Source organism: Schistocerca nitens, chromosome 5 (assembly GCF_023898315.1).
Source record: "Schistocerca nitens isolate TAMUIC-IGC-003100 chromosome 5, iqSchNite1.1, whole genome shotgun sequence".
NCBI lineage: Eukaryota > Metazoa > Arthropoda > Insecta > Orthoptera > Acrididae > Schistocerca > Schistocerca nitens.
In genome coordinates, this window is record NC_064618.1 from 661,372,682 (window position 1) to 661,393,269 (window position 20,588).

Consider the following 20,588-nt stretch of genomic DNA (forward strand, 5'->3'; position numbering starts at 1 on the left):
TCCCAAAATCATGTGATAAAATACATACTATGCTAGAACTTCAGTTTGAGGATAACTGAGGACCATGGTTGAGGCTTTTCCTATGACTCCCCAACACTGCTGCTAAATGATTTCTGTCATTGCTGAATGATACCGTTGTAGTTCCACCAAATTTTCTGAATTTGAATCTCTTCCATTCCAATAGGAATATATTTTCAGTGCTATTTAGTAATACACATCAGTCATTTCTGAAATTGAACTTTACTTACATGGACTTTACTCTTACACGTGACTCGTAAAGGTACTACACAATACAGATGGTAGTACTATCATAAACATAGCTCATTACAAAGAAAGAACTGAAATTATTTGGACTAATTTACAATCATATATCTGAATGGTTTTGGTGGGCTTCTGAACGCTGTGTCATGTGACAGGAGATACTCTCAGTGTCTTGTGGGATTTCTTTGTAGCCAGGTTATGACATGAAGGCACTACATATCTGAAAGAAAGCTGTTGTGATGACCACACTGATACATCAGTGTCTTGATGTAGTTTTCTTTAGGGAGTAGATTACGTATGAGAGGCAATTTCGATCTTGAAAAATACGATGTGAAATTCATTAAAAATTAAATAAATGAAGTCCCAGCGTACGATCGAGTATCTGTTACATTATATACGAAATCTGGGAGTGAATTACCCTAACTCTTACAATTTACAACCCAGCCATTGAGCAGAGAAATGGTCCCAGTGAAACGACTACGAGTCGCGCACATCCGCACAAAAAGGAGATACAGCAGATCCTCACAACTACCATCTTCAGTTATTCACATCTAATTGTACGAGAACTCTCAAACATATTCTGAGTTCAAACACTGTAACCTTCCTATGACAAAATAATCTTCTCCATCGAAAGTAGCAAGCATCGATTACACGAAACTAAACTACTGCTCTTAACACATTATATCCTCAGTGCCATGGATAAAGTAAATACCATGAGTAGAGGAAACTTAATTCATTTGGTGTTCCTAGATTTTCGAAGAACTTTTACCTTCTTTACCATCTTGACACCTTTTGTATAAAGCGTTCCTGTGGGATGTGTAGCATTTGTGTCAGCATCTAATATTTCCTGACGGACACGACGGAGAACGATATCTTGGATAAGAGGCATAGACTGGCAATTGAGTAATGTCCGATGAACTCCAAGGGAGGTGTGGAATGAGACCGTTACTACACATTTTATACATTAACAGTTTAGTAGCGGCTTATATTTTTAGGATTTCCACAGATGAAGCATATGTCTGTGAGAAAATTCTCCCGATAAAAATTACCGCAAAATCCGCTTATAAATTCTACCTGAAAATTATCAGTCGTATCCAACAATACTATTATGATTCTGCATCTCAGAAACGTAACTGGCGAAAGAATCCAAGAACAGCAAAAGGAGGAACAGACAGAATGAAATGCAGTGATCACCTACTCAGAGCTCTTGTATAAGAAACTATGTCTCATTGTATTCGAACGTTCAAACGTAGGTCAAGATGATTTCAAGTAATAAAGTAATAATGTTTTCTAATGTGAAGCACGACACATTTCACAAATATAATACCATTTTCAAGTGCTGTCGTGGCCCGCATAAAAATCTGCGTGTGCGTTGCTCTGCTTCTCTTTCTATGTACTCTTTCTTTTATCTTCTCGCTACAATCGTAACACCAGGAAATATGAATCTTGTAATTTATAATCTGTACTACAGGATAATATTTTTCACATAACTACTTACCTGTTATTGTACCTGGTACATCACGTAGAAATCCATACACATGTAATGCATCATCACAGTGTTTTATAAACTGTTCGAGGTTCATTTGTCGTGTTAGTTCTCTTTGAGAATCATAGCTTTCCACAATAACTTCATTATTTTCATCAAGAAACGACCTGATTGTCGAAGAAGTAACGGAATCATGTGACTGATATAGTAATGCTCACTGCAGCTAGAGATTACATTATCACCAACGCTGGAACGTCACTCGTACCGTTTTTCTTGCGATTATGATACGATAATTCTCAAATTATAATAATTCTCAGAACTGAATAACTCATGCTATCGCTGAGGGTAGAGAATGAGAAGTAATAATAACAAAAAGAAGTGCTCGCACAACACCTCAAGTGACACCGATGCACATAAGCAACATGTGTACATAATACACAAACAAATAAATTTAATTTTTTTCCGGGATGATGGAGAATATTGCCTCACAAACAAATCAAAATAGTTTCAATCTCACAGCTCCGACCAACGTTTTCAGTAGGTTTTCCTTGCTTGTCATTTAAATATATGAACTGGTAAGCCCCTCTCACTTGTTTCCAATTGCCACAGTCACAGCTCCCCCGATAACTGGCTGAAAAGAACTGCAACTCTGAAACAGCTCACTCTGTGCCTTGGAATGGACAACGAAAGTTGAAGAAAAGAAGAAAAAAAAAGGAAACTCACACTCATTCCACCCACCGGCTTTTTCTGTTGTGGGCTACTGGATATCTGGCTCATTAGAGATTCACGGTTTTTTCGGCCAGTATCCAAGTAGTTTCGTAGTGGCCCAGAGGAGTTTCCAATTGGGAATAAATGGGAGGGGATTACCAGTTCCGGTATTCACCTGGAAACCAAGAGGAACCTCCTAAAACCCTAGGTTGGAGTGGGGCATTAGAATAATTTCATTTCATTTCTGGGATAATGGTGTTCAGCGTGAATCCTGCGTATGTATATATATGGGAGTATCGGTTAGAATCTTTGTTTGCTCATATAAGGTTCAGTGAGAACTGGTATGGCTCTGTTCACCAACAACAGATATTTCTAGATTCCTGTACTTGATGTGCTGCATATGTACGGTACAGCGCTTGGAAAGTGTTCGAATAACTGTTGTCATAAGGTACAAATGGCTCTGAGCACTATGGGACTTAACTGCTGAGGTCATCAGTCCCATAGAACTTAGAACTACTTAAACCTAACTACCCTAAGGAGATCACACACATCCATGCTCGAGGCAGGATTCGAACCTGCGACCGTAGCGGTCGCGCGATTCCCGACTGTAGCTCCTAGAAGCGCTCGGCCGCTCCCGCCGGCCATAAGGCACACCCAAACCGTTTTCCAGCACTGTGTGAAACATCAGCGGCGCATCAAGTACCCAAAATCTGCTGTTGCCGAACACAGCCGTATGAATAAGCGCGAAATCTCGTTTGAGCAGACCCGAATTCTAGCCCACCTTTCAAGCTACTGGAAAGAGTCATAAAAGAGAACGAGGAATTTACAATATGCGTCATCAGCTTTATTACAGATAAATGATTCGCCAGGAGTAGTATGTGGAAGCGGTCACTCGACATCCAGAAACAGCATATGTCATGTTGGAAACAGAGACAATGCGCGAGACATTTAATCATTGACGCCAGTGCAATCTCTAGTCGCGGTTCACACTACTATATCTATTTGATTCCCTTACTTTTTTATTTATTTAGCTTATGGCATGACACGCTACATTGGAAACAGCATAAAGGAGAATATACACTCCTGGAAATTGAAATAAGAACACCGTGAATTCATTGTCCCAGGAAGGGGAAACTTTATTGACACATTCCTGGGGTCAGATACATCACATGATCACACTGACAGAACCACAGGCACATAGACACAGGCAACAGAGCATGCACAATGTCGGCACTAGTACAGTGTATATCCACCTTTCGCAGCAATGCAGGCTGCTATTCTCCCATCGAGACGATCGTAGAGATGCTGGATGTAGTCCTGTGGAACGGCTTGCCATGCCATTTCCACCTGGCGCCTCAGTTGGACCAACGTTCGTGCTGGACGTGCAGACCGCGTGAGACGACGCTTCATCCAGTCCCAAACATGCTCAATGGGGGACAGATCCGGAGATCTTGCTGGCCAGGGTAGTTGACTTACACCTTCTAGAGCACGTTGGGTGGCACGGGATACATGCGGACGTGCATTGTCCTGTTGGAACAGCAAGTTCCCTTGCCGGTCTAGGAATGGTAGAACGATGGGTTCGATGACGGTTTGGATGTACCGTGCACTATTCAGTGTCCCCTCGACGATCACCAGTGGTGTACGGCCAGTGTAGGAGATCGCTCCCCACACCATGATGCCGGGTGTTGGCCCTGTGTGCCTCGGTCGTATGCAGTCCTGATTGTGGCGCTCACCTGCACGGCGCCAAACACGCATATGACCATCATTGGCACCAAGGCAGAAGCGACTCTCATCGCTGAAGACGACACGTCTCCATTCGTCCCTCCATTCACGCCTGTCGCGACACCACTGGAGGCGGGCTGCACGATGTTGGGGCGTGAGCGGAAGACGGCCTAACGGTGTGCGGGACCGTAGCCCAGCTTCATGGAGACGGTTGCGAATGGTCCTCGCCGATACCCCAGGAGCAACAGTGTCCCTAATTTGCTGGGAAGTGGCGGTGCGGTCCCCTACGGCACTGCGTAGGATCCTACGGTCTTGGCGTGCATCCGTGCGTCGCTGCGGTCCGGTCCCAGGTCGACGGGCACGTGCACCTTCCGCCGACCACTGGCGACAACATCGATGTACTGTGGAGACCTCACGCCCCACGTGTTGAGCAATTCGGCGGTACGTCCACCCGTCCTCTCGCATGCCCACTATACGCCCTCGCTCAAAGTCCGTCAACTGCACATACGGTTCACGTCCACGCTGTCGCGGCATGCTACCAGTGTTAAAGACTGCGATGGAGCTCCGTATGCCACGGCAAACTGGCTGACACTGACGGCGGCGGTGCACAAATGCTGCGCAGCTAGCGCCATTCGACTGCCAACACCGCGGTTCCTGGTGTGTCCGCTGTGCCGTGCGTGTGATCATTGCTTGTACAGCCCTCTCGCAGTGTCCGGAGCAAGTATGGTGGGCTGACACACCGGTGTCAATGTGTTCTTTTTTCCATTTCCAGGAGTGTACATTGTTAAAATGTAGGATAGAAACATAATAAAATAATGTAAATTGAACGTTGGCACATAACAATAAATGTATAACTACATTACAAAACAGTAAGATTGCATAAAGTTCAGATTACAGTATTTTCAGCAATCACAATTCGACACTTGGATTCTGCAGCCACTCCACAGCTTGCGGTGTTGCCCTTCGGAAGTCGTCATCAGTGCCGGTGAACGCCCTCGGTTGGACACTCGCTGACGATGTGGTGGATGGTTTGTTCTTTGGCACCACAGTCGCACCCAGAGTCAGGTCTCAAGTTCCATCTGTACATCGTGGATCCGCATCGGCCATAACCTGTCTGTATTCTGTTCAATGTTACCCAGTTTTCTTGGTAGGTGAAAGCCCGCTGGATGGCTGGGAGTCTCAAATATAGTATGCCATTTTGGTTTGGCTCTGGTTCTCCAGTTCGTTCGCTAGATTTCAACGCCATTGTAGTTTTGGCTCAGAAGCTGCTGAGCACTATTCACAGGGGTTTTTCTGAATTTGAGCCTTCTAAATACAGTAAGGTCCTGGTGGATTGGCAGGACTGTATGTTGCATCGTCGTACAGAAGGCGGCTCTACATCTACATCGATACTCTACTAATCACATTTAAATGCCTGGCAGAGGGTTCATCGAACCACCTTCACAATTCTCTATTATTCCAATCTCGTTTAGCGCGCGGAAAGAATGAACACCTATATCTTCCGTACGAGCTCTGATTTCCCTTATTTGATTGTGGTGATCGTTCCTCTCTATGTAGGTCGGTGTCAACAAAAAATAATTCGCATTCTGAGGAGAAAGTTGGTGATTGGAATTTCGTGAGAAGATTCCGTAGCAGCGAAAAACTCCTTTCTTTTAATGATTTCCAGCCCAAATCTTCCCTGGACGATAGCAATAGAGACACTATCGAAGAGAGTGCTGCCAAAGCAGAGTTACTAAACACAACCTTCCGAAATTCCTTCACAAAAGAAGACGAAGTAAATATTCCAGAATTCGAAACGAGAACAGCTGCCAACATCAGTAACGTAGAAGTAAATATCCTCGGAGTAGTGAAGCAACTTAAATCACTTAATAAAAGCAAGTCTTCTGGTCCAGACTGTATACCAACTAGGTTCCTTTCAGAGTATACTGATGCAATAGCCTCATACTTAATAATATACAACCGTTCATCCGAAGAAAGATACGTACCCAAAGACTGCAAAGTTGCACAGGTCAAACTAATATTCAGGAAAGGTCGATTACTCAATCCACTAAATTACGGGCCCCAATCATTAACGTCGATATGCAGCAGGATTTTTGAACATATATTATGTTCGAACATTACGAATTACCTCGAAGAAAACGGTCTATTGACACACAGTCAGTATGGATTTGGCTCTGAGCACTATGGGACTTAACATTATGGTCATCAGTCCCCTAGAACTTAGAACTACTTAAACCTAACTAACCTAAGGACATCACACAACACCCAGTAATCACGAGGCAGAGAAAATCCCTACCCCGCCGGGAATCGAACCCGGGAACCCGGTTATGGGAAGCGAGAATGCTACCGCACGACCACGAGCTGCGGACAGCATGGATTTAGAAACCATCTTTCTTGTGAAACACAACTAGCTCTTTATTCGCATGAAGTGTTGAGTGCTATTGACAAGGGATTTCAGATTGATTCCGTATTTCTGGATTTCCGGAAGGCTTTTGACACTGTACCATACAAGCGGATTGTAGTGAAATTATGTGGTTGTGGAATATCGTCTCACTTATGTGACTGGATTCGTAATTTCCTATCAGATAGGTCACAGTTCGTAGTATTTGACGGAAAGCCATCGAGTAAAACAGAAGTGATTTTTGGCGTTCCCCAAAGTAGTGTTGTAGGCCCTTTGCTATTCCTTACCTATATAAACAATCTGAGCAGCCGTCTTAGGTTGTTTGCAGATGACGCTGTCGTTTATCAACTAATAAAGTCATCAGAAGATCAAAACAAACTGCGAAACGATTTAGAAAAGATATCTGAATGGTGCGAAAATTGGCAGTTGACCCTAAATAGCGGAAAGTCTGAGGTCATCCACATGAGTGTTAAAAGGAACTCGTTAAACTTCGGTTACACAATAAATCAATCTAATCTAAATGCCGTAAATTCAACTAAATACCTAATTATTACAGTTACGAACAGCTTAAATTGGATGGAGCACATAGAAAATGTTGTGGGGAAGGCCATCCAAAGACTGCGTTTTATTGGCAGGACACTTAGAACATGAAACAGACCTATACTACGCTTGTCCGTCCTCTTTTAGAATACCGCTACGCGATGTGGAATCCTTACTAGATAGGACCGAAGGAGTACATCGAAAAAGTTCAAAGAAAGGCAGCACGTTTTGTTTTATTGCGAAATATGGGAGAGAGTGTCACTGAAATGACAGAAAGTGCTCCCAAGGAAGTATCGGACAGTAAGTATCAGCGAAAATTCGCTCCCAGTGTAAACAATTCTGCGAGTATTATTAAAGAATACCAAACTGTCTGAGAGCATGTAACTTTCTCGTGTATGCCAGCTTAATGCGTATTCTAGTAACAGTGGTGGTAACCGAAGACCACTTGAAGTTAGACAGCGTCGCCGGTAGCTAGTAAGCAGAGCAGACGCTCCGTGGCGTGTCGCGTGGTGTGGCGTGGTGTCTGGCGCTGTGTGTGGTCCGCGCTGCCCCAGGCGACACTTTTCTCTGACAGGTTCGGAAGCGGCGCTCCGCCTCGCGTTTAGGTGGCGCCGTTGGCCCCAAGTCTGTGCTCTAAAGAGACTGTTATGAATAAGGACGCTGGTCGTAGAGGAGAAACAGAAGAGCTCCGAAGACCTGAGGAAGGATGAGTCGGTAGAAGTGGGAACACTTCGGCTGGTAGCCATTTTTATTTATTTATTTTGGACGTAAGAAGTCCTTTCGCTTGTCGGTCAAACTTTCTTGTGTGACAAAATACCGTCAGATTTGAATCGCTAACAACTACGATAATAATAAAGCATATACATTAGTTGAGCGTGAAACGGATAAATCGTGTCTGTGCGTGTTTGTCGCGCAGTATTTGTTTTTCTTCTGACATCATCGTACCAGTGATGGCGCACGCGCGTGATTAGGAATCAGCTTTGTGTTAAGATATAAAACGGTCTAGCCTGAAAACGCGTTTAGCTAGGTTATTGATTCGGCTGTCACTTTGAAGAGCTTGCGGAGGTATACAAGGGTCCAAAGTGAGACGATGAAAATATTTGCCGTAATATAAGTGAAGATCAGTATTGGATTTATTGAAAATTAAAAAGTAATAAAAGATGTCACCTCGTAAAGTTCATAAATTTGTTCGGAATTGCAGAAAACGCAAGTCAGAGAAAAGTTCGAGTCGAAAGGTTCGAAAAGTCAAGTGTTGAGAGAATTCAAAAGCTACGGCAGCGTTGAAAAAGAAGTAAAAGTGGTTGCGCAGATGGCTCTTCAGGCATACTGCGGCCAGCGACAGCACAAACTTATGATTTTATGTCTCTGTACCTAGTATACTATTCTATGTAACGAACGTGTTGAATAGATTGATGATGAAACTACGTATTAAAGTGAAACATTTGTTATTATTTTATCCCGAAGTTTTCGGAAAAATTGTACTGCGCGTACCTGCGTTGCACACACAGAAACTTTTTGTTACTATCACGATTACCTAGCTAATAGTACTGTATCAGGTAGTCACTGTTGTCTGCTGTATTGCTGTAATGTACTTCATTATATTTCCCAGTGTTTCCTTTCCTTGAGATAATTCCACGTAATTGTTGCAGTTAGGATCTTTATTAAATATGTCGATATCATCGATATCATTTTAAATTCGATTATGGACAGCATTTAAGCGATTTTTACTATCGAAGCGTGAAGCGAAGGTGAAGACACCTGCCCTGTAGGAGTGAGGCATGGACTGTTACCCTTGCTCATATTCTCACCCAATGGCGGTCTATGTGGGGGACCAGTATGCGTCATATGCTTACCTTAACTGTCTTAGCAATCGCTCAAGTTACAATTAACACACTGCAGTGAGCAACTGAGTTAGAGATAGCTGTTGCATTTGCGGAAGAACTGCAGCGAATGGAATAGTTTGGTGTATGGCATCACAGTAACATCGTCACACTTTATGCTGTCAGTAATCGTGACACGCGGCGCAGGCTGAAAAAGACGCGCGATATTTTGTCCCATCTGTCGCGGCCGGGTCATGTTTCACTGATACATGACAACATCTGATGGCTGTATTTTGCAGCCTCAGGTCACATAAATAGTACCACTACCGATTTTTACTTTCAAGCAAGTCATCATCTGCTGATGACCTGTTTACAGTAAATTAAAAAAGAGGTTAGTAAAATACACAGCATGACAAAAAAAGCGAAGCACCCAGGAGACAAAGTGGGATGTTAGTGTATTTTCTTCGCGTACAAAGCATCGCCCGATATGTAATTTAAACTTGCATTTCTCTGCGACAGGTATAAAGCTCATTAGTGTTACGATCTCTCAGACCTTCTCGGCGTGACTGATTAACGGTGTGTTCCCGGGTGTTCTACTCAAAATGGAAACACCAACTCGGCACATCTTTAACGCATTAGTCTTCTTCCTGTTTTTTATTGTTACCTCGTGTGCTAGGTTATATAAGAGGGGTGAACAGCATCAGACGTTGACTCTTCACTGCAAAGGACACAGACACGGCGCATAGGCGTGTGAGACAGCGTTATCAGCACCTGACAGAGCTTAGAAGGAGGCCACATTGTGGGTCTTCATTTGGTAAGCAGGTCGAAAGTGCAATATCTAGACCTTTACGGAATTCGGGGAGGAAAGTGGCCTGATGCTGGACTGTGTAGGAACACGGGGGCAGGCACACTCGTCGTCCATGTTCCGGTCGACCATTCCTGATCACCCCGAGGGAACATCGCATTTTTGTGCACTAAGCACTCGGTAACCCGTTCACATCTCATCTGCTACCCGAGAACAAGTAATGAACTCCTAGTAACATTCTGTGTCATCCCGCACCATTGATAGGAGACTAAAAACAAAATGGTTCAAATGGCTCTGAGCTCTATGCGACTTAACTTCTGAGGTTCTCAGTCCCCTAGAACTTAGAACTACTTAAACCTAACTAACCTAAGAACATCACACACATCCATGCCCGAGGCGGGATTCGAACCTGCGACCGTAGTGGTCGCGCGGTTCCAGACTGTAGCGCCTAGAACCGCTCGGCCACCCCGACCGGCGGCTAACAACAGCTGGACTGGGAATTACCCTCCGATGTGTCGGCTGCAGTTAACGCGAAAACAGAGGCGGCTGTGTTGGCAGTGATGCATTAATCAAAAAGCATGCGTTTGCCAATGAATGTCGTCGCACTGTGTTCAGCGATGGACGGTGGATCTAAAGTATTCTGGATAACTGTTGTTGATTTGAACGGCGGTAAACTGCGAAGAGCTCCCATTCTTCCAGTGTTTTGGAGAGGCACAGTGATTCATGATCTGGGGAGCCATTGCGTGTGATTTCACAGCTGTCAGTGACTGGGGGAAGTCTGACACCACAACAGTACGTCACGGACATCCTGCATTCTCAGGCTTTACCTCTCATGTGACAGTATCGTGCTGCCATTTTACTACAGCACACAGCTCGTCCACACATGACACACGTTTCTACTATCTGGCCGCATAATGTTGAGGTAGGCCTATAACGGGAAGATACACAGATCTGTCCCTGACAGAACATGCGTGGGCCCAGCTCGGACATCAATTTCATCCCACTGCCAGTTCCCAGGGTATAAAAAAAGAAAAGGGAGCACCTCCACGTCCACACCGTCATGTTGTCCAACACAGACTGTCTACTGCCATCTCTACATAAGGGTTAGAATTCACTAAAGTGAGGTCTCGCAGGATGTGGGTACTGCGATGCTTGCGTACGTCTGGTTAAGGTTAACCGTTAATACGCGCTCATATGGACATAGATTAGAAAGAAAGTTGAACGAAGGCAGCAGTTTGAAAGGCACAGCGAAAAAAATGCCAAAGCAAGAGACAAGGGAAGGAAAACTCTGCGATAGTTGAGTCGGGTTGCAAGAGCAGTAGCGGTTTTCTGGCTGCCAGCGACAGGTCATGCAACGGTAGGCTTTGTTAGTAGTGGGTATCATGCAGGTCGATATCTTTGACGTTGTGCAGTGGTGTTACTCGGCGACTGCTGCTGCGTGCCGACGTTGGTTTCTCGGACAGCGTTCAGTAAATCTGTAACAGTTAGGTTCATCATCGTTTTGTGTCCGATAGGTTATATTTCGGAATCACAGTGTAGGGTAGTGTTGACGGTTTGGTTGTACGTTTGTGTGTGAGCTTGTCGGTTTCACTGCTGTAGCCCTCTGGTCGGCTTTAATAGCAGCTGGCATATCCAGTCAACGTTGCTGTTATGCAGGGGCCTACCGATGTTGTCGCTTGTCAGTGCATGTTAGCTTGCCATAGGTGGTTATGCCCTAGCTAGTAGAGTCTTTGGCCGCTTATTTTTCCACCTATGGTTCTGGTCATAGTTTCCCAGAGTAAGGATGAAAGCATTGTTCGAGTGTCTCGAGTTCCTGTACAGTCGTGTGACGTGTTCTTTGAACACTTTCTTGAGAGTTTCAAGGTCGTATTCATTTTGAAGATCCACGGTGCGTGTGTAGCGCGGAGCGATGCTAATGATGCGTAGCACTTTGTTCTGTATGATCTGCAGGCGGCGTAGGCGTGTAGGAGTTGCGTATCCCCAGATAGGAACCGTGTACGTCATCAAATATCTAATCAGTGTCATGTATATGGACCTCGATATCCTCCTGTTCAGGAGCATTGGGTAGCGCTGTTTGAGCCTCGCGTGTGTTCTGTTGGCAACGTATTCAGTGTGGTCCCCCCATGTAAGTTTCCAGTCTAGCGAGGCACCAAGACATCTGACTTGCTCTCGGAAACGTATTGCGCGTCCGAGTAGTGTTACTTGTCGACAGTGTTGATATTTGCGCAGTAGCTTCGGTCTGCTTGTGAACAGAGCTGCTTCGCACTTGACGACGTGTACTTTAATACGCCATCGTTCCATCCAAGACTCGACAGTTCTGAGTGCCGTCTGTATTCGTTAATTTATGTTTGACGGTTTCCAGTCACATCGTATCAAGGACCAGTGAAAGCAATTTTCAGCCAGCTTCCCTCAGGAGGGGACGTAACAATTTTAGAACACTTAAAAACCGAATCTGTGCTTACATCCAGGCCTGGGAATTCGTAACGTCATACTAATAAGTGGGCTGATATTATGAAGTTCTTTGTAAATTTGATTTAATTTTCTAATCACGACAGTTACATTACATATCATCTCAATCCATGAAGTTTCATTTCGTTTCCTCCTCCCTTTCTGGGCGCTTCACTTATTTTTGTCAGGCCTGCACCTGGAAATGTTGCATAGTAACTTCCCAGCTGAACAGGCCAGTAAAAGTACACAAAGTGTAAACATATCTTCGCTCTTACTGTTTGAAATAAAGGCTACAGTTAACTACGTAACAGTATCATAATTCTTAAATCATAAATTTAGGACTAAAAATATGTACAACATAAATACGAGTATTAATGTTGCTTCTTGTGTCTTGTGGAGCTCATTTCGGAAAAGGTAGTAGGATCCACGTGAGCGAATTAACAAAAAAAATTAGAGTTTGGAATACACTATGTAGGTACATTAAAGCAATCTGCATATCATTGTCTAAGTCGTGCTGCGTCGGCGATTGACTTTTGCATGGAAACTCAAGATTATTGACATTCTAATTTGCGCTACTATTAGTTTGTTAATGTCAATAGGAATTATTCCATTTAAAAAGTGTATGTTTATGCAAAAACACAGTTTCGAAGTATTATTACAATCTGTTTATTGGCTAATGATACATGCTCCTAACTACCAATCTACTTTATGAAAAGCGCACGTCGATAGCACTTTCTGTTTCCAAAATATTTGTCGCGTAAGATTTCGGCCATTCATCTTGTATATGTTGAACACATGCCTCATGCAGTAAACATAGTATTTATTTCCTGTTTTTCTATCAAAATATTGCCGGAAACTTGACATAAAGTCACCGTATTGAGGGGTGAGGGGGTCACTTTGTGACTTTGTATCGGTGTCTTGTTTTTGGGTTCTTCATTGGTGAACAGTAAGAGGCCAAATGCCAACCACCTACGAAGTAACTTTGTGACAATAATATATTAAAACCTCAAAATAATTATATTTTATTGAATACAGATTTTACTGTCTTTACCAACTTACTGGTTCCACATATTTATTAAAATCAGGAATACAAAATAAGGCGGACACTCTTCGTCCACATTGATCGAGATACGCTTTTAGAGTACACCGGAGATCCAGCAATGAAAATGGGAACCAGCATCACACATTGTCACAGCTCGAGCAACTAATACACTGGTATCTTCCTCTTCTTAACTAAATACAGTTTACCCATCCAATAGTCAATGATGTTTCCCAGGCAATTTGTTCATGAGGGTATTTCAGAGAGCATGAACTGAAATTTTCTTCTCAAGAATTTCCGTAAGCGCCTTTTCCAACTCAATGTCAGTGTAGCTGGCATAGGAACGACGATCTTTGACTTTTTTATATGTCCGTGGCACCATAACAGTATCGTCTACACCAAATTAGTATTATGAAAATCGGTGCAGTATGTTATTGCAAAGTCACCCAAAGCCTTAACGAAAACATGGCACAAAGCCACCCCTGCATTTTTCAGTTTTTAACAACTGTTGCCAATTTATCAAAGTTATCATTGAGAGGACATTAATATTGTGGCATCAGACTAATGAATAATGTAGTAAAACTCTACACTACCCAGAGTTTGCTGATATTCTTCCTTCCGTGAGACACAAAAGAAAGTTTCCGATAAACAGGCTCGCACCACAAAATGGGGATGGGGAAAACCGACTGGTTAAAACCGTCACCGGTATTTCAGTTTTGAGTAACTGGTGGTTTTCAGTATTTGATTGGCCTCAGTTATAACAGGTCTCCTTAATTTTTTGTTAATGACGCAGTAAAAAAATGAAACATCGGTTAGTCATAGCAGCACTGCTAAAATTAGGTTTTTAAATAAACTTTTTTAAATAAGATTAATTTTTATTCGTAAAAAGTCCTATTGTTCTGAAATATAGTGTTGTAATAGGACGTGGGAAAAGCGATCAGTGATATTTTAATAACAACGCCGACAGAAACGAATCAACAAACACATGGCATAAGAATTGGCACAGCGTTGCTGGTACGTGCCTGTACCATGTAGCGTGGCCTATCACATGACACCCGGGTACATGCAGTGTGCAACACTAGCCCCCACCTGGTCTACATGCTAGACTCTTACAGTCGTCGTCAGACATCAATTGTACGAGTATTACAGAATGCACCAACCCTAATCTGGAACTATTTTAAGAAGTGAGGTATCAATGAAGTGCAATGCACCATTGGCTTCAAAAGATTAAAAACGGGAAGAGGCACAACGAACTTGCTACATCATATTAGGAAAAAGACTTAAAACATAAAAGGTCATTCATAGTTTACGATAAAACTAGGAGGTAACTGATCTGCTGCCTATGGGTACATAATATGCCTTTCTTTACTTGTATCCCTTTAAAACAGACAAATTAACAGGGAAGAGAAAGTTCTTTAACCTCACTGTTCACCGTTTAGCACTGGCCGTTCGTAATGCACAAATGGTGGTATGATCCTCGATTACAAAATGATTTTTGATCAGGCATACAAAAAAAAAAGTAGAATCAGTAGGAGAATACTGGAATTTTTTATAGTATTCAACCACTTATCACTTGTCGAGAAAAGCAGCGAACGGTCGACGGACTAAGTTTTCTTTCATTTGCATATTTAATATTTCGATTCTAAGTATATTAATACTAGGACAGTGAAAATTTTTAAACCTTTGTTCGATTTCTACGTTTATTACAGCAAATAGTGGGAATAAAATCCGAAAATCAGTTATTCCACAAACCGGTTATTTTGAGTGATCTTAACAGTCAGGTTAAAGCGGCGTTCTAAGAAAACGGTATAAACGAAAACCGGTTGTTTCAACGATAGCCGTCATCACCACCACAAAATACTCATTCTGCAGCAGACGGTTTTCCAGGACCATCCGATGTTGGACTCAAATCCTGAATACAGCTGCAGGTGGCAGCACTCTCCGGCAAGGTTTCAGGTATTCCGTTTCCTCTGGATGGAACACTTCCAAATTGCAGGGCGCATTTGTCCGAAAGAAGCTGCGAGTAGCACCAAGTCCCCTACACCACACAAAGTCACACCGGATTACAGTGTGCTGTGTTTTAGCCACTGTCGAAGCAGATAGTGGTCAATATGTCGGTAATGACAAAACTGCCCACCAGGCGCTGTGTGGTACTACTGCGTCTATGATCTGCTGCTCCCTCATGATACGTGCAGTACTACACTACAGGCCATCAAAATTGCTACACCAATATCAAATGCAGATGATAAACGGGCATTCATTGGACAAATATATTATACTGGGACTGACGTGTGATTACATTTTCACATAATTTGGGTGCATATATCCTGAGAAATCAGTACCCAGAACAACCACCTCTGGCCGCAATAACGGCCTTGATACGCCTAGGCATTGAGTCAAACAGAGCTTGAATGGCGTATACACATACAGTTGCCCATGCAGCTTCCACACGATACCACAGTTCATCAACAGTAGTGACTGGCGTATTGTGACGAGCCAGTTGCTCGGCCACCATTAATCAGACGTTTTTAATTGGTGAGAGATCTGGAGAATATGCTGGCCAGGGCAGCAGTCCAATATTTTCTATATTCAAAAAGGCCCGTACAGGACCTACTTGCAACATGCGTTCGTGAATTATCCTGCTGAAATGTTGGGTTTCGTAGGGATCGAATGACGGGTAGAGCCACGGGTCGTAACACAACTGAAATGTAACGTCCACTGTTCAAAGTGCCGTCAATGCGAACAAGAGGTGACCGAGACGTGTAACCAATGGCACCCCATACCATCACGCCGGGTAATACGCCAGTATGGCGATGACCAGTACACGCTTCCAATGTGCGTTCACCGCAATGACGCCAAACACGGATGCGACCATCGTGATGCTGTAAACAGAACCTGGATTCATCCGAAAAATGACGTTTTGTCATTCGTGCACCCAGGTTCGTCGTTGAGTACGCCATCGCAGGTGCTCCTGTCTGTGATGCACCGTCAAGGGTAACCGCAGCCATGGTCTCCGAGCTGATAATCCATGCTGTTGCAAACGTCGTCGAACTGTTCGTGCAGATGGTTGTTGTCTTGCAAACGTCCCCATCTGTTAACTCAGGGATCGAGACGTGGCTGTACGATCCGTTACAGCCATGCGGATAAGATGCCTGTCATCTCGACTGCTAGTGATACGAGTCCGTTGGGATCCAGCATGGCGTTCCGTATTACCCTCCTGAACCCACCGATTCCATATTCTGCTAACAGTCATTGGATCTAGACCAATGCGAGCAGTAATGTCGCGATACGATAAACCGCAATCGCGATGGGCTACAATCCGACCTTTATCAAAGTCGGAAACGTGATGGTACGCATTTCTCCTCCTTACACGAGGCATCACAACAACGTTTCACCAGGCAACACCGGCCAACTGCTGTTTGTGTATGAGAAATCGGTTGGAAACTTTCCTCATATCAGCACGTTGTAGGTGTCGTCACCGGCGCCAACCTTGTGTGAATGCTCTGAAAAGCTAATAATTTGCATATCACAGCATCTTCTTTCTGTCGGTTAAATTTCGTGTACGTAGCACGTCGTCTTCGTGGTGTAGCAATTTTAATGGCCAGTAGTGTACGAGGGCAGTTCAATAAGTAATGCAACACATTTTTTTCTGAAACAGGGGTTGTTTTATTCAGCATTGAAATACACCAGGTTATTCCCCAATCTTTTAGCTACACAACACTATTTTTCAACGTAATCTCCATTCAATGCTACGGCCTTACGCCACCTTGAAATGAGGGCCTGTATGCCTGCACGGTACCATTCCACTGGTCGATGTCGGAGCCAACGTCGTACTGCATCAATAACTTCTTCATCATCCGCGTAGTGCCTCCCACGGATTGCGCCCTTCATTGGGCCAAACATATGGAAATCCGACGGTGCGAGATCGGGGCTGTAGGGTGCATGAGGAAGAACAGTCCACTGAAGTTTTGTGAGCTCCTCTCGGGTGCGAAGACTTATGTGAGGTCTTGCGTTGTCATGAAGAAGGAGAAGTTCGTTCAGATTTTTGTGCCTACGAACACGCTGTAGTCGTTTCTTCAATTTCTGAAGAGTAGCACAATACACTTCAGAGTTGATCGCTTGACCATGGGGAAGGACATCGAACAGAATAACCCCTTCAGTGTCCCAGAAGACTGTAACCATGACTTTACCGGCTGAGGGTATGGCTTTAAACTTTTTCTTGGTAGGGGAGTGGGTGTGGCGCTACTCCATTGATTGCCGTTTTGTTTCAGGTTCGAAGTGATGAACCCATGTTTCATCGCCTGTAACAATCTTTGACAAGAAATTGTCACCCTCAGCCACATGACGAGCAAGCAATTCCGCACAGATGGTTCTCCTTTGCTCTTTATGGTGTTCGGTTAGACAACGAGGGACCCAGCGGGAACAAACCTTTGAATATCCCAACTGGTGAACAATTGTGACAGCACTACCAACGGAGATGTCAAGTTGAGCACTGAGTTGTTTGATGGTGATCCGTCGATCATCTCGAACGAGTGTGTTCGCATGCTCCGCCATTGCAGGAGTCACAGCTGTGCACGGCCGGCCCGCACGCGGGAGATCAGACAGTCTTGCTTGACCTTGCGGCGATGATGACACACGCTTTGCCCAACGACTCACCGTGCTTTTGTCCAGTGCCAGATCACCGTAGACATTCTGCAAGCGCCTATGAATATCTGAGATGCCCTGGTTTTCCGCGAAAAGAAGCTCGATCACTACCCGTTGTTTGCAACGCACATCCGTTACAGACGCCATTTTAACAGCTCCGTATAGCGCTACCACCTGTCGGAAGTCAATGAAACTATACGAGACGAAGTGGGAATGTTTGAAAATATTCCACAAGAAATTTCCGGTTTTTTCAACCAAAATTGGCCGAGAAAAAAAAATGTGTTGCATTACTTATTGAACTGCCCTCGTATATGTACTTGAGACGGCGTAAGTTGGTCGCTTACAGTTGCAGTTGGCTGCCCGTGGCAGCTTCGCAGTCCAGCCTAACCAGCAATGCAACGCGATTTTCAAAACTTCTATATGGCAACTCTTCCGTGTTGTCACAGCTCTGTAAACGGTTACGAGCTGTAGGGGATCATCTTACACCATCGCGACTACATCCGCTTTGGTTCGGTACTGAGATGTGTTGTATTGGAGGCAAAACACTGCCTGCCGTTCGTGGAGCTGACGGTGGCGCACGCGATTTTGTAAACGTTTCTATGGCAACGCTTCAGTGTTGTCACAGCTGTGTAAACGGCTACTGTTTGCGCGTGCAAACGTTAGCGCTTTTGAAAGCTGGCAACAGCGCTACGAGTTGACAGGGATCATCTTAGTTATCTCGACTATACCCGCTTGGGCTTGGTACTGACGCCGGCCGGTGTGGCCGTGCGGTTCTAGGCGCTTCAGTCTGGAACCGCGTGTCCACTACGGTCGCAGGTTCGAATCCTGCCTCGGGCATGGATGTGTGTGATGTCCTTAGGTTAGTTAGGTTTAAGTAGTTCTAAGTTCTAGGGGACTGATGACCTCAGATGTTAAGTCCCATAGTGCTCAGAGCCATCTGAACCATCGGTACTGACGAGGCGTGCTGTGTTGCAGGCAAGGCGGTGCCGTTCGTGGAGCTGACGGTGGCGCACGCGTCGGTGCTGACCATCCTGGCCATCAGCTTCGAGCGCTACTACGCCATCTGCGAGCCGCTGCGGGCCGGCTACGTGTGCACCAAGGCGCGCGCGCTGCTCATCTGCCTGCTCGCCTGGGCGCTCGCCGCCCTCCTCACCAGGTAGGCACACACGCCCGCCTACCTGCTAGCGCGGGGACTGTCACAGCTAACTACCTAGCGGCGTGGCGGGCTCTAACCACATTACCCCTCCACAGAGGCTTCCTAACAGCATCGGGAGTTCGCTTAGTTTGCATCTCGGGGCATGCTGCTGTTGCTCTCCAGAAGTGCAAGGCTCACCCAGAAATTAAATCTCCCCACTTCTTTTTTAAGTGAATGTATTTTGCCGAAAATGTATCGGTCGGGAAAATATCCTCAACAGTCAACAGCGCTCCAGCAGTAGCTGAAAACGGCGGCTCTTATTCTTCTTCCAGCCGACTGCTCGGTTCGGTTTGTGATGAAGTTTCTTACTGCACAAAGCACTGTACCCACCGGAATTAATTGTTTGTTTTCTCAGGTTTTTGGTTCTTTTAAAAGTGGAGAAACTGAATTTCTGGATGGCCCTCGTACTTGGTTACAAGACATATTCGTCGAATACTTCCCTAAAATACCAAGCTGATATAAGTCACAGCCAAAATCTGGATTGTTTAAGTATTAACTCCTGAACAACGTGTGTGACTCGTTTTTTTTTCAGAAAAACCTATCCTGCGCTTTATGCTGAGTGTTTGAGAGTGTCGCCGTAAATTATCTGGGACAAAGCGCAAACACAGAACGCTGTTTTGTGTCAGGTACCATTTCTTTTAGTCCCCTGTTAGTTGTTTGCGTAAAATGTTCATACTGATCTGAGAATGAATAATAATTGTATTCAGTCTGCCCCAAGCATAAGGTCCTGCTTGAGATTTTCTCAGTTATGGCAACTCAGTTCTGTCGAACACTGAGGCTTTTACTTAATGGCATGTCGTGGGTCTGGTGTAGAAAAGTAAACCATACTTCTTATATTCCGTAGAGGAAGTAAACGAAGATACGAGTATATTAAGTCAAACTGCATGGCAGCAAAACGAATCCTGCTCATTTGTCCAATGTTCTCTAGTGTCGACAACTCTTTGCGCCGTTGCATCAAAAGCGAAGTGCAAGGAAGCTGCAACATGGCGGTTCCAGGGGTTTCTCCACATCGTGTGCTATACTGTGCCAAGCAGCACAAGGAAAAGGAAGATTACGCCGACACTGTCACTATAGATGGAACAAAAGATTTTATCGAAGGGAAAATGGAAAACGAACAGACATTGTCCTTTCCAAAACAACCACCCAGGAATTTGTTTTTAAGGGTTTAGCTAATTCACGGAAATCCTAAATGGATGTCGCAATTCGGGTTTGAACCGCCACCCTCGGGAATGCTAGTACAATTTCTAGCGACTGGGACACGTCGCCCGGGTTTGACACTTGTTTCATCATAAAGAAGGTGCCAGAATTCTTCCGCAGTCTCGCCCAAAGACGAGGAATATCGGCACCAGTCACTGACCCGAATGGGAAGTCCTAGGTAGGTAGAGTGTGGGGTGTAAAGAGCGACTTGTTTGTAATATATAAGAAACTATCAGCCTCGATTGCGGTAATGAAACAAACCTTTACCTCGGTTTCAGCCCAAGTAATTGGGTTTTAAGTATTTTTCCGCGGTGTTTCTCCA

General features: G+C 44.5%; 1 protein-coding gene across 1 annotated transcript in view; it reads left to right on the forward strand.

The window, feature by feature from the left end:
• Positions 1–20,588, forward strand: part of LOC126260646 (galanin receptor type 2-like) — a 305,639-nt gene that overhangs the window by 168,171 nt on the left and 116,880 nt on the right. The window contains 1 exon segment of the mRNA XM_049957983.1: positions 18,850–19,030. Coding sequence (XP_049813940.1) covers positions 18,850–19,030 — 181 coding nt within the window.